General features: G+C 38.8%; 1 protein-coding gene across 1 annotated transcript in view; it reads left to right on the top strand.

Annotated features, from left to right (window-relative positions):
• Positions 1-15,395, top strand: part of LOC100471847 (phosphatidylinositol 3,4,5-trisphosphate 3-phosphatase TPTE2) — a 125,991-nt gene that overhangs the window by 109,644 nt on the left and 952 nt on the right. The window contains exons 16-18 of the mRNA XM_019797998.2: positions 10,173-10,264; positions 12,960-13,052; positions 14,480-14,550. Of these exons, the coding sequence (XP_019653557.2) occupies positions 10,173-10,264; positions 12,960-13,052; positions 14,480-14,550 (256 nt within the window). The remainder of the gene's footprint in view (positions 1-10,172; positions 10,265-12,959; positions 13,053-14,479; positions 14,551-15,395) is intronic.

Below are 15,395 nucleotides of genomic sequence, written 5' to 3'. Positions count from 1 at the left end.
CCTTATAAACTTTGAAAGAGCTGACTGTTCACCCACTTTAAGAATGGCAGGAGAGAGACCAGGATCCACCATCACCTGGGGAGGCAGGAAAATCAGTCAGATCATCCATCTCTGGGACTTGAGAAAGGAAGGGGAAGGGGAGGGGAAGAGGAGGAGGGAGGAAACTGTCCTCAAGTCTCTAATTCTCCATTACCCACCTCGCTTCCTGCACAGCTCACAGGGGCGGCGGCAGAACAGGGCCACCTCAATGGGGATGGGGTGGGGCCCCACTCTTACTGCCAGAGGTGCAGCAGGGAGCCATGCTCTGACTCCCCGAAGTCAGACTGTGGACCATGAGGAGGTGCCGGGTCTCTCATGGGTGGTATGGTGCCAGGGTGTTGGTATCCATCCAGACAGCCTACTATTTTCAGCTTTCTGGGGAGTCACACAAAATAAGATCTAGATATATTTTTTTAACATTTCATCCAATTAGTCAGAAATAAAAGAATCCTTTAAAAATATATATATATAAAAACTGCATAATCAAAAATTACAGTTAAAGTATGAAGTGCTTTTTTCAAATTATTTCTTTACCCTTTCCTCCCCACCACACACACACAGGTGGTGGTGAGGAATTTTAACAGATTACCACAAACAGATCGCATAGGTTTCTGGCTTGTGAAAAACGAATGTCGACCCAGTAGCGTTGTTTCTGTGGGAAATTTTGGTCTAGGTTTACAAACAAGTATTGTGCAGGCAGACTGGCAGAAGGCTGCCTGTGGATATAAATGAGCAACTGTTTGTGAAAAGGCTTTGCAGACTGCAAAGTCCTCTAGGCAGTCCATTATGATGGTTTCATGGGCTGTGTGTGAATTAGGAGGGACAGGGTTGTCATGGGTCCTAATGGCTGACCTCACTCAAGAATTCCAGCTGCTATCACGCCTCCCCAGGGCAGAGCCAGGCTTGTCCAACAGGTGCCAGAAGGTAGGGGACAGCAATGTTTTGCCCTGCTCCTTTTCCACATTCATTGGGGTCCTGCAAAAAGAGTAGACCCCTTTATTCTATAACAGGAAAAGCAACACAGCCAGCCACTGGAGCAGTTTTCCCTACCAAGAAATATAAACTCAACCATAAAACCAACTCAGGGGCATGAGAGCCAGTATTGTATCTGAGTGTATACTCTGCTGAATTTCCTCTTTGTTAACAATGGGACCAACCCCTGTGAGCATTAAACTGTTCCAGACAGGCAAATAGGCATTTAGTTCAACGGAGTTTTAATATATTTTTCTAACATGAATAGTGAGAATGGGAATTGTTTCTCCTAATTCTAAGCTTAAAAACGTTTTTAGTAAATTCTAGAATTTCGTATGTTTCTCAGGCTGATGTTATATCCTAAGACTGTGACTTCTCTGTTAATATTTTAAATTTTATATAAACTCTGGAGAAATATTATTTAGTTACAATGGTAAGGTGCTGATGTGGAGAACAGGAGCTAACCCAAATGTATGAATACTGCAAGGGAAAACTGGGAGAAACTTCCATGGGTTGGTTTGCTAGTCTCGGGCTAACCTAAAATAGATGATAAAAGGCCAGTTTGAGATTCCTCATGAAGACTTCCAGACAATGTTGTAATCTTAGCATTGTTCAGTACCACGTGGGTCCAGGCTCGCAGAGCCAACTGAAGAAGGGCTGCATGGTAAGTTACCATTCTTTCTGCACCCATGTAAATAATCAGGCCAAAGCTAATGACACCAGCCTTTTTCTTATTTTTTTAAAAATTTTACTTTTTATCCTCTTATCCCCTCATTAGCTTGTCCATCAAGGCTACCCTCTAGGCTAAGAAGTTCTGTTAGCCTTTGGGGTTGGAGACTCTTGGTGCCCCATCAAGATCCCCTTAGATCCCTTCCACCAGCTCTGTGCGCCCACCCCCCCAGCCTCTACCCCTCTTTGCTATAATCTTTGGAGAATTACTACTGGAGCCAACTCACTTATATGGAACCCAAAATCCCTGAGAGTAACACCACCCTGTTGGGCAGCCCATAGGCAATGAGTAGCAGCCATACAAAAAGCTCCATTGCTTCAAAGTATGGCAAACTCCGCAGTATAACTTACACTAAAGAATCCACTACGGATCAAGCTGAATCCACTAAACTCACCCTTCCTTGGCTCTTATGAATGGACTCCTCCTAGGAGCACTTCCTTTATAAATCACTAGCACCCGAAGGATTGGCTCAGGGTCCACTTTTGGGAGAATTCAACCAGTGACCACTCATTTGCTTATATTGAGGTGTATTTATACCTCTGTATTTATAACACTGTATTTACTTAGTCTATGTCAGGTGATGTACCGTATATTGCAAATGGCATGAGGACAGAGATCATTATTCATTCATCTTTGAATCTCCCAGATCATGACACATAGTTGGAGCTCAGTAAATCTCTGTTGACTTGAACTAGAATGTCTCTGGCACGTCTCACCACACCCTGTCCATCCCTCATCATCCACTTCTCTGACTTTGTTCCCCACCTCTCTGTCCATTGTTGTTGTTGTCACTCTTTTATAGTAATAATTCTTGGACTTCTACATGTTGTCTTCCCCTTATTTTTATAAACTTTTTCTTTATTGATGTATACTTCACACAAAATGCTACATTCATTTTAGATATATAACCTAGTGATTGGACAAGTCTATACGTTATGTTACACTCACAAGTGTAGCTACCATCCATCACCATACAATGTTACAGTATCACTCACTATATTTCCTATGCTGTACCTTTTATCCCCATGACTTATCCATTTCATTTCTTCACCTATTTTGTGCATCTCCCCAGCTGCCTTCCCTCTGGCAACCATCAGTTTGTTCTCTGTATTTACAGGTCTGGTTCTACTTTTTGTTTGTTCATTTGTTTTGTTTTATTTTTTAGATTCCACATATAAGCAAAACCATATGGTATTTGTCCTTTTTAGTCTGGCTTATTTCACTTAGCATAATACCTCTGTAGGTCCATCCACGTTGTCACAAATGGCAAAATCTCATTATTCTTATGGGTAATATTCCATTGTGTGTATATGTATTTAGATACCACCTCTTTATTCATCTATCAGTGCACACTCGAGTAGCTTCCATGTCTTGGCTATTGTAAATAATGCTGTAATAAATGTAGAGGTGCAGGTGTCTTTTCAAATTACTGTTTTTGTCCTCTTTGGGTAAATAGCCAGTAGTGCAATTACTGGATCATATGGTATTTCTATTTTTCATTTCTTAAGGAACCTCAATACTGTTTTCCACAGTGGCTGCACCAATTTACATTCCAACCAATAATGCACAAGGGGTCCTCATTCTCCACATCCTTGCCAGCACTTGTTATTTCTTGTCTTTTTTATTTTAGCCATCCTGACAGATATCAAGTGATATACTATTATGGTTTTGATTTACATTCCTCTCATGATTAATGATGCTGAGCATCTTTTCATGTGTCAGCCATCTGCATGTCCTCTTTTAGAAAATATTCAGGTCCTATGCCCTTTAAATTGGATTGTTTTTTGGTGTTAAATTTTATAAGTTCTTTATATATTTTGGATATTAACTCCTTATCAGATATATCATTTGCAAATATCTTCTATTCAGGAGGTTGCCTTTTCAACTTTTTGGTGGTGTCCTTCACTGTGCAAAAGCTTAATCTGGAGTAGTCCCAATGGCTTATTGTTCCTTTCATTTCCCATACTGGAGGAGACATAACTAGAAAAATATTGCTAAGGCTGATGTTTTAGAACATATAGTCTTCCAAAATGGAATCAGGAAGAAATAGAAAATTTGAACAGACCAATTAATAGCAATTAAATGGAGTCAGTAATCAAATAACTCCCAACAAACCAAAGTCCAGGACCAGATGGCTTCACAGGTGAATTGTACCAAACAGTTAAAGAAGAGTTAATACCTATTCTCAAACTATTCCAAAAAATAGAAGAGGAGGGAAAGCTTTCAAAATCTTTGTTAAGATGCCAGCATTTTCTTGATGCCAAAATGAGATAAGATACTAACAAAATATGGGGCACCTGGGTGGCTCAGTCGGTTAAGTGTGCCTTTGGCTCAGGTCATGATCCTGGGGTCCTGCGATCAAGCCCTGCATCGGGTTCCCTGCTCAGCAGGGAGCTTGCCTCTTCCTCTCCCTTTGCCCCTCCCCTCACTCTCATGCACACACTAATAGATAAATAAAATCTTAAAAAAAAAAAGACACTACCAAAAAAGAAATCTACAGGCCAATATCTCTGATGAACATAGATGTAAAAATCCTCAAAAAATATTAGCAAATTGAATCCAACAATGTTAAAAAAAAATTCACCATGATCCAATAGAATTTATGCCAAGAATGGCAAGTGTGGTTCAGTATTTTCAAATCAATCAACATGATAGATCACAAGAAAGGATAAAAACCATATGACCATTTCAATAGATGCAGAAAAAGCCTTTGACAAAGTACAACATCCATTCATGATAAAAATTCTCAAAAAGGAAGGTTAGAGGGAACATACCTCAACATAATAAATGCCATACATAAAACATCATCCTCAATGGTGAAAAACTGAGAGGTTTTCCTCTAAGATCAGGAATAAGACAAGGATGTCCACTCTCACTACTTTTATTCAACATAGTACTGGAAGTCCTGGCCACAGCAGGCAGACAAGTAGAAGAAATAAAAGGCATTCAAATTGGTAAGGGAAAAGTAAAACTGTCATTATTGGCAGATGCCATGATGCAATATATAGAAAACCCTTCACTGGGGCGCCTGGGTGGCCCAGTCAGTTAAGCGTCCAACTCTTGGTTTTGGCTCAGGTCATGATCTCAGGGTTGTGGGATCGAGCACTGAGTTGGGCTCTGCACTCAGTGTGAGTCTGCTTGGGATTCTCTCCCTACCCTCTCCCTCCCCACCCTGCCCCTCTGCTCATGCGCTCTCTCTAAAATAAATAAAATCTTTAAAAAAAAAATCCCTCACCAAAAACATCCGGAACTGACAATTCAGTAAAGTCACAGGACACAAAATTAACATACAGAAATCTGTTATCTTTCTATATACTAATAATGAAGTAGCAGAAAGTTAAGAAAACAATGCCATTGTTAAAATTTTTAATTGTTAAAATGTCCATACTACCCAAAGCAGTCCACAGATTTAATGCAATCCCTATCAAAATACCAACAATATTTTCCAGAGAAATAGAACAAATAATCCTAAAATTTGTGTGGAACCACGGAAGACCCTAGATAGCCAAAGCACCCTTGACAAAGAACAAAGCTGGAAGTATCACAATCCCAGATTTCAAGATATACTACAAAGTTGTAGTAACAACAAAAATAGACACATCAATGTACTGTCACATACACAAAAAAAGACACATCAGTGGAACAGAACAATGAGCCCCAAAATAAACCCATGTTTTTACAGCCAATTAAACTATGACAAAGGAGGCACGAATATACAACGGGAAAAATACAGTCTCTTTAACAAGTGGTGTTGGGAAAACTGGGCAGCTACATGCAAAGGAGTGAAACTGGACCACTTTCTTACACCATATACACAAACTCAGAGTAGATTAAAGACCTAAATGTGAGACCTAAAACTATAAAATTGATAGAAGAGACCATACATTGTGATTTCTTTAACACAGCCATAGCAACATTTTCCCACATATATCTCCTAAGGTGAGGGAAACAAAAGCAAAATTAAACTGTTGGGACTAAACCAAAATAAAAAGCTTTTGCACAATGAAGGAAACCATCAACCAAACAGACAACCTACTGAATGGGAGAGGATATTTGTAAATGATATATCTGATAGAGTTAATATCCAAGATACATAAAGAACATACACAACAGGACACCAAAAACAAACTATCAGATTAAAAAATGGGCAGAAGACCTGAATAGACGTTTTTCCAAAAAGAACATATACACGGGCAACAGACACATGAGAAGATTATCAACATCACTAATCATCAAGGAAATATGGCTCAAAACCACAATGACCTATTACTTTATACCTGTCAGAATAGCTAGAATAAAGAACACAAACAAGTGTTAAGGAATTGGAGAAAAAGAAACCCTTGTACATTGTTGATGGAAATGCAAACTGGTGCAGGCACTGTGGACAATAGGTTAGAGTTTCCTCACAAAATTAAAAATAGAATTACCATATGATCCAGTAATTCCACTACTGGGTATTTACCCAAAGAATGTGAAAACACTAATTTGAAAAGATATATATACCCCTATGTTTATTGCAGCATTATTTACAATAGCCAATATATGGAAGCAACTCAAGTGTCCGTCAATAGATAAATGGATAAAGAAGAGTTGGCATATATATGTACATGTATATATAATGGAATATTATTCAGCCATAAAAAATGAAATCTTTCCATTTGAACGACATGAATGGACCTGGAGGGTATATCATTAAGTCAATCAGAGAAATACAAATACCATATGATTTCATTCATATAGCAATTTAAGAAACAGAGCAAAGAAAAAGACAAAAAACTACAGTCTTAAATACAGAGAACAAACTGGTGGTTGCCAGAGGGGAAGTGGGGTGGGGGATTGGTGAAACAGATAAGAGAATTAATAGTACATTGACCTTGATGAGCACTGAGTAGTGTATAGAATTGTTGAATCATATTGTACAACTGAAACTAATATAGCACTTACGTTAATTATACTCAGATAGTGTGCAGAGTTGACTGCTGGTCCTAAAAACCTATTAAGCCCCACTAGTTTTCAAAGCCAAATGTTATGGGGACTTGTCTTCTCAGTGCAGGTCTCCTGTGCCTGCTGTGGGGTCTGAGCCTCTTGCTTCTTCATGCTCGGGGTTCTCTCCTGCTTATGGTTAGTCTTACTGAGGGTTTGGTCCTCAATTGTGTCTCCATCTCACCTACCCTTTTCGATGTGGCCTCCACTGTGCTGTGGAAAGTCTGTTCTGCCAGTCTTTGGGTCCTTGTCAGAGTTAGCTGCACTGATGTGGCTGTTATCTTGTTGTGTCTGTGGGACAAGGTGAGCTCAAGATTCTCCTACTCGGCCATCTTCCCAGCCACAAAAAACAGCCAGCATATAATCTTTATCCTCTTTTTGCTAATGTGGTGTACCATGTTGACTGATTTGAAAATATTGAACCATCCTTGCATCCCCAAAATAAATTACCGCTGATCGTGGAAAATGATCCTTTTAATGTATTGCTGAATGTAGTTTGCTAATATCTTGTTGAGAATTTTTATATCTATGTTCACTGGGAATATTGGCTTGTAGTTTTATATTTTTTTGTAGTGACTTTTATCTGGTTTTGGTATGGGTAATGCTGGCCTTATAGAATATATTTAGAAGTTTTCCTTCCCCTTCTATTTTTTGGGATAGTTTGAGGGCATAGGTATCAACTCTTCCCTACATGTTTGGTAGAATTCACCTGTGATTCCATCTGGCCCTGAGCTTTACTTTGTTGGTAAAGTTGTTTGATGACTGATTCAGTTTCATTTCTAGTCATTGGTCTGTTCAGATTTCCTGTTTCTTCCTGACTCAGTGTTAGAAACATAAGCCTTCTTTTGGAATAAGAATAATCTTCCTTTGAGATTGTTATGATCAAAACAGAATGGGAATGGGGAGACTGTCCGAAGAAAGGGGGAAAGGAAAGACTTTGAAATGAGCAGTATTTTGTCTAGAGCACTCTCCCAGGATTATCTCAACCTCTCATGATCTTTAAGCTCTTTATAACTCTAAGTTGTAGAAAACTAATACTGTAAATAATTTTTGTACTTAAAAATACAAATTAGTTGTGTGTAGTGGAATGCAACTGATTATTGAGCCATTTTGTATCTGTTTGTAAACTCATGTCATCAGCTTTATCCCCCTATAGATGTGCAGTACTTTTTTTTTTTTTAAAAGATTTTATTTATTTATTTGACAGAGATAGAGACAGCCAGCGAGAGAGGGAACACAAAGCAGGGAGTGGGAGAGGAAGAAGCAGGCTCATAGCAGAGGAGCCTGATGTGGGTCTCGATCCCAGAACGCCGGGATCACGCCCTGAGCCAAAGGCAGACACTTAACCACTGTGCCACCCAGGCACCCCTAGATGTGCAGAACTTTTTTTAATTGAAGTACAACTAACATACATTAGCTTATATTAGCTTCAGGTGTACAATATAATGATTCAATAATTTTATACATTACTCAGTGTTCATCAAGATTACTCTCATGGGGCACCTAGAGGGCTCAGTCTATTAAGCATCTGCCTTCGGCTCAGGTCATGATCCCATAGTCCTGGGAGCGAGCCCAGAGGCAGGCTCCCTGCTGGGCCGGGAGACTTCTTCCTCTGCACCTCCCCCGGCTCATGCTCACTCGCTCTCTCTCAAATATCTTAAAAAAAAAAAAAAAGGTAAGTTTACTCTTTATCCCTCTTTATTTCACCCATCCCTCTACCCACCTCCCTTCTGGCAACCGCCAGTTTGTTCTCTGTATTTTAGAGTCTGATTTTTTGTCATTTTTTTTAAATTCCACATATGGTTGTCTCTCTCTGACTTATTTCACTTAGCATTATATTCTCTAGGTCCATCCACATTGTTGCCAATGGCAAGATTTTTCTTTTTTTTTTTTTTTTTTTACAGCTAAGCAGTATTCCATTGTGTGTGTATATATATATAGTGTATATATATATATATGTGTGTATATATATATATACATATATGTGTATATATATATATATATATACACACACACATCTTTACTACATCTTCCTTATCTATTCGTCTGTAGACAGGCGCTTGGATTGCCTCCATATAGTGGCTATTGTAAATACTGCTGCAATAAAAACATAGGGGTGTATATATCCTTTCAAGTTAGGGTTTGCATATTCTTTGGGTAAATACTTAGTAGCAAAAGTACTGGACCATATGGTAATTCTATTTTTAATTTTATGAGGAAACTCCATACCGTTTTCCTCAGTGGCTTGTAGTTTACTTTGAACCAGCTGTAACATTTTATTGGTTTTTTTTATTAATTAATGAGTTAAATAAAATTTTTGACACGTATTTTAAAAATGCAAGGTACAGAACAGTGCTATGGTATGCAACAATTTCTGTAAAACAAGTGGGAAATAACACGTATTCATATTTGTGTGCACATACATACATAAAAATCTCTGGAAGAGTATTCATATTTGATTATATGTGCATAAAAATACCATTTGGAGCTGGAGAAATAAACAGGTGGGAGTGGGTGAGATAGACTCTTCATCTCATGTCTTTTTTACCTTTTTAATTGTGTAAATACGCTTTATTTTAAAAGTTTTAAATGTGTGGGAATTAAGCTTATAAATCAGTGCCCTTTCCTATCATGTGATAAGTATTTGAATTAATTTACATTTCACTGATTTCTGGTGGACATCAGTGGAAAGGAGTTCTGCAACTGGAATGGGCTGGGGGAAATAAGCCTAAGAAATGATGATGCTTAATACAAATTAATAATGTGGTATTAGTGAAAACAATGCAAATATAATATGAACATCTAGAATGATATTAATACATGACTTAGTTAGAATATTTCTATACCTTTACTTCTGTGCATGTTTGTGACATTTATGGTTAAAAGAAAAGCAGTAAGAATTAATTGAAGGCTTGAGAAACCAGCCCTTTAAGAACTACTAAAAGAAGGGGGTCATTTGAATTGAATAAAGAGCAAGAAACCATTTGTCTGTAGATGTATCCTGAATGCCACAGGAATGTTTGGTTACAGCTGTCCAATATCTTCTTAGAGACTGCCCTAGGAACTGGAGTTAGATGAGGGCAAGAGGAATTTGACTATTTATTTAGAAACATTATTGGATGTCTGAATGAAGCAAGCAACACATTAGCAGAAAAGGTTGCAACTCACCAACTTGATTTTTTTTTTCTAGAAAGGTGCAGAGATGAAATTCAAAGTTTTAGAAGATAAACTATTTGTCTTTTTTTTCCCCCCTCCAGCTTTATAAATTGTGCTTTAGGAGACAAAGTTGGGCTCAAAACTTTGTCTTTTGAAGATGGAATCCAAGCAAGACCAAAGTGATTCAATATTGACACACTGTTAGCTGGGATAATTTTCTGTTTAATCCATTATGTTAATCGGTGAGACATTTTGCTCTTTGCTCTAATGAGCCTAACTTTATTTCCTTCAGGTGTTGGAAAAGGCAATGGAAGTGATCTAAAAGTACAAATAATAATGCAGCACAAGATCGTCTTTTTCTGTTCAGCTTCCAAAAACTGTCAGGTAAGAGCATGTAAACTGAAAATTCTGGTGTTTGTTTTAAATCTCAATGTTAAACCAGCATGTTGACCATCACTCGCCACAGAGAAAGACTATGTTGTTTTCTGGTTACCATCCAACCTGGTGTCCCTGCGTTTGGATGCAAGTCAGAGCTCAATTAAACTCATTATTCAAAACAGTTTTTTCAGGGCATTTTCCAGAATATATTTTTAGTTCAGAGTGTTGCTTGGCCTTTCATTTTTCCACATAGGCCAAGCATGTTCCCAGGAATCGATCAGAATTTTAAATTCATGTATCTGGTCATGTTTAGCCATACTGTCTCCTTGGTCACTTTATAATATGGCATCGATTCTGAAATTTTAGTGTGCATGTGAATCACCTAGGAGCTCGTAAAGATGCAGATACCTAGACTGTACCCCAAAGGTATGATTCAGGAAATCTGGAATGGGGCCCAGGCATCTCTAGAGTTAGCAATGTCCCAAGTGATTCTACCTCAGATGCCCTATGGGACTGCACTGCGAGAAGTAACGCAAGAGTGGTCGGATGGGGGCAGATCTCTTTGCCCAAAGCAATGGGACCTGACAGTCTGCTTTCTTACATGTTGACACAGTGCCTTAGACTACTCACCTTTTCTAAAGCAAGAAGAAAGCTTTGTGCATCTAAAAAATATAAACCCTCAAAATTCTCTCGCAAGGTTTTGTCTCTCTTCTTCTGTTACTTCTCCAACACCACTCCCTCCCCCTTGCCCCTCGGAAGACACTCACCCAGACCTAATCCTTGACTTCCTGTTCTCATCTCTGCACACACTCTGCTCTTGGTTCTGCTCATCCATTCCCCAGCTTTAAACTACTTTTTTTCTTCCATCCACTCTGCATGTTTACGAGCACCCACCACGGGGCAGGTGCAGGGGTCTCTGCCCCAACGATGTAACCACATTTGTCCGTTGGAATTTGTCAGGTGAGCTTTTCCTCTGCTTCTGCAAATGACACCAGAATTCTCTCAGGCCTTAAAATGTAGTAGTATCTTTCTCTCTTTGCTGTGCCCCCACATCCAGTCACTCAGTTCCTTCCTGTTGGTCATACCTTTGGAATCTCTCTTCACTCTCTCCATTCCCTTCTGCTCCCATTGCCACCGCCTAGTCCAGCACCTCATTTGCTCATGCCCGGATTTCTACAACAGTCTCCCTACCTCTTCCTTCTCCTCATACAATACAATGTAGCGAGTCCTGCAACATGCAGGTATTTCTCTGCTCCTACTGTGAAAAGCTGAACTAGAGCAAAAGAGGAACGCAGTGTGTGCCTGTAGCCAAAGTCAGTTAATATCTTTGGCTCTAAGATAATCTGTAAAATAATCTGTAAACCTATAAAATAAAGATCACCTCTCAAGTGTTGTGAGGATTAGATTAGATAATATATATCAAGTTGCTTTGTGAGCTATAATCACTAAATAAGTGTTTTAAGTTATAACTATCCGGCCACTTTGTCACACAGGAAATGCCCCTCCACCCCCATGCTTCGACAACTTATTTCCTGGCTCTTGAACCTTTAAGATCTTTCCCTTTTATACCTGAGAACTGAGCTTATTTCCATCAGTCGCTTGACCACAGACTCCATTCTAGATAGATTGGGTGCCCTCTGACCCTTGGAACACAACACTCTCATTTATGTTTCATGTGTTTTCTGGCCTTTTCTCTCCCTCCCCCACACCACCCTGTGCACAGGATTCTCTTTTCACTGTTTCTCATGTATACAAATCCTTCCATGTCCAACTCTGTTTCTTCTCCTCTGTGAAGCTTTCTTATTCCATGCTTCTCATTAACCTCCCCAAAGCACACAACCACACACAGTCTTCATCATCTAGTTTGACGTGTAATTTATACATTCTATTGTTTCTTACGTGTATAGCTCCCTGAAGCATCACCTGAGTCTGCCCCTTCTTTTGTATTTTGCACAAGGACTGGCACAGACTTTTCTCATTGTGGGTGCCGCTATTATACAAGGGTAAATCAGTAACAAAGAAATACTCAGTATAGCTTCAAAGTCCTTCATTCCAGAAACTTGGCCAATCTTTGGTCACTCCATCCAGTAGTCGGCTAAGGACAAGGTCTATGATCCCATCAGCAAAAACTTTTTGATAAAACATGACCAGTTACATATTGCTTTTTGAATGTCAATGCCAGCTTTAAAACTGAGCTTCTGAGTGTGTCCCAGCATATGAAAATCAGGTGACACACATTAACAGTAATGTTTAAATTGTAATAGAAAACTGAATACTTCGGTTTTCAACAGTGCAGTACCATAACCTCCAAACATGTTGGCCTTTTTTTTTTTTTTAAAGATTTGACAGAGTACAAGGAGGGGGAGCAGCAGGCAAAGGGAGAGGGAGAAGCAGGCTCCCTGAGGAGGGAGCCCAGTGTGGGGCTTGATCCCAGGACCCCAGGATCACAACCCGAGCTGAAGGCAGATGCCCAACTGACTGAGCAACCAAGGCGCCCCTCACATGTTGGCCTTTTAAAAATGTGAACAGTTTTGCAACTTTATAGAAATAATGTTTTGCATTTATTTATATGTGTAATGACTGGGCTGTGAGACCAAGCATACTTGATAAACCCAGGAAGCCTCGATAAGCAAACAGAATGTCACTGTTGTTCTCCCATTGGCTAGGGTTATAGTTCTGAATTCCATGTGATCATTCACAGATTTTTCATGATGTTGAAACAGACAGCGTAATAATTCATCTATCCAACTGCCCACCTGTGTATGATGATGTGAAAGTGCAGTTTTTCTCTTCGGTGAGTAATTAAGAAACCACCTAGGCCAGTATTCTCGTCTGGCCGTTTGAATGATTCTGATCTGGGTTTCCTTTGCTACAATCCCCGGCAAGGAATATGATAGATGCCAACCCCTAGCCAGGCACGGGGAGAAAAACAAGTCAGGTCTATAACAAAAGTTTTTAAAAGAACATAGGTAAAGAGATTTTTGCTCAGTTATTTTTTTCTAAATTCTATACAACTTGCAAATCAGAAAAGGAGAGGAACCGTGAGAGACTATGGACCCCGGGAAACTGAGGGTTTGGGAGGGGTGGATAGCCAGGTGATGGGTATTAAGGAGGGCACGTGTTACAATGAGCACTGGGTGTTATATACAACTAATGAATTGTTGAACACTACATCAAAAACTTATGATGTACTATATGATGGCTAACTGAACATAATAAAAATTCTATACAATTGCATATATTTTCAAATGAGAAAAAAACCAAGGAATGTTTACTGCATAGTAGCGATCACATTTTTGTTTTGGATCTTTAAAACACATTGCTCCCCGTAATTTATAAAGTACTTTAAAATGAGATTTGACTTTCCTTTGAATTGATATATAATTCATTTTAAAAAGTATTTTTAACCCAATATTTAGCTGATGAAAAATGAGAATGTTTGCCATTAGGAGTAATTTCTACTGAGCGGAATGTACAAGTGTTATTCTGTATGTAACAAATTTCTAAGCCTCAGTAGTATTTTCTATTAAGATCATCAGGCAGAACTGCCAACAACTAACGATGCTGATCAATTTAAAGCTTGTATCCTGTGCCCTCTTTCACCCCCTTGCTTGCTCCCTGTTGTGGGACAATCTGTTCGATCGTGAAATGGTATCTGTGTGGAAGCAAAGTGACCTAGGTAGTTTCCCATGCCGGACGGTCACCCTTTGATTACTGAAGCCAGTCTGAACTCTTAAGTTTTTGGTCTCTAAGCAGCACTGCTACAGGCACTCCTGGCCCAGGCAGTGTTGGTAATTTTGTGATTTTCAAGGGCCAGGAGATGAAACCACTTTCAACATGTATGGGTATTATCACTAATACTGACAATTATCAATGTAGCTGCTCCTTGTAAAAACGGACAATCTCTTTGGACATAAACTGGCATCATCGGTCGGTCTCTGGTCAGCACTATAGAAACTAGATTAGAGGGCTGTTGTCTAAGTTTATAAATACAGAAAAAACTACATTTCCTTACATTTTGATAGAAACAGCAAGAGAAAGAAACGGCCATTTCTTAAAGCCTCTTCCTTTGTGTCATGAATGAAAGGTTATATAGACTGTTAAGTGTTGGGTGTTTAATGGCTCCAATTGTTTGACAAATATAGAAAGGAATTTTAATCTCTTTGGAATTATTTTGTATAGTAAAAATACTACTAAAAACTTTTTTTTTTTTAATTTTAGGATCTTCCTAAATACTATGACAACTGCCCATTTTTCTTTTGGTTCCACACATCTTTTATACAAAACAACAGGTATGGCTCTGATATAATCCAGTAGAAACAGCTTCATCTCCAAGGTCTGTGTAAGGCAGAATGGCACTCCTACCTTCAATTTATAGAAACCAAGAATCCTCAAGTCTCCCATTCTTCACTGCCTTTCTCCTCTTATTCTATGTAAAATAGAGAGCTATTCTTGAGAACCACTGAGGAGTTATCCCCAAAGTCCACGACATAGGACTGTGTCATATAAGTTAAAACACATTCTAATCAGATTAGAATTACCCTATGGCAGGTCGTCCATATGTATTCATCTACTGATGACCAATCGCCCACCAAATATTATGCCGAAAAGGCAGGCATCCTCGAGAAAGGCTTCAGCTAGTTTAAAGGTGACTGACACACTTAGATCTAGGGAAGAAGTTATAAGACAAAGTATCAATGAAGACAGCTTTAAAAAAAAAAAAAAGTCTCCCATTTAAAAATAATTTTCTGGTGACTAAATTAGGAAACTTTTAAAAAGGTAATTAATTGAAGATTACTATTCTAAGGAAACTTCTTCCCTATCTATCTGGAAATTCATTCCTGAGTCTAGAAGTTCTCTAGAATTCTAGTTCTCTAGTACTGTAAGGAGTATTTGCTCTTCAGTGCTGAGAGTTGACATGTACTGGTATCACCATACTATCCATCATCCAATACAAAAAGGGAAAAATATTTTTTAAAAACTCATGTTTTGCAGTAGTTGATTGTACGTGGCATGAATGGATAGTTCCCATTACATACAATCCTAGCCTTTTCTTCAAATCTGAACTACTTCTCATCATACTTCAAGTCCAATAAGGCAACAGTAAATGGAACATCTGGTCTACATTTTTTTTTTT

This window comes from Ailuropoda melanoleuca, chromosome 7, assembly GCF_002007445.2.
Source record: "Ailuropoda melanoleuca isolate Jingjing chromosome 7, ASM200744v2, whole genome shotgun sequence".
Lineage (NCBI taxonomy): Eukaryota > Metazoa > Chordata > Mammalia > Carnivora > Ursidae > Ailuropoda > Ailuropoda melanoleuca.
The sequence above is the reverse complement of the archived record's forward strand: the minus strand, read 5'-3'. Positions and strand labels throughout refer to the sequence as shown.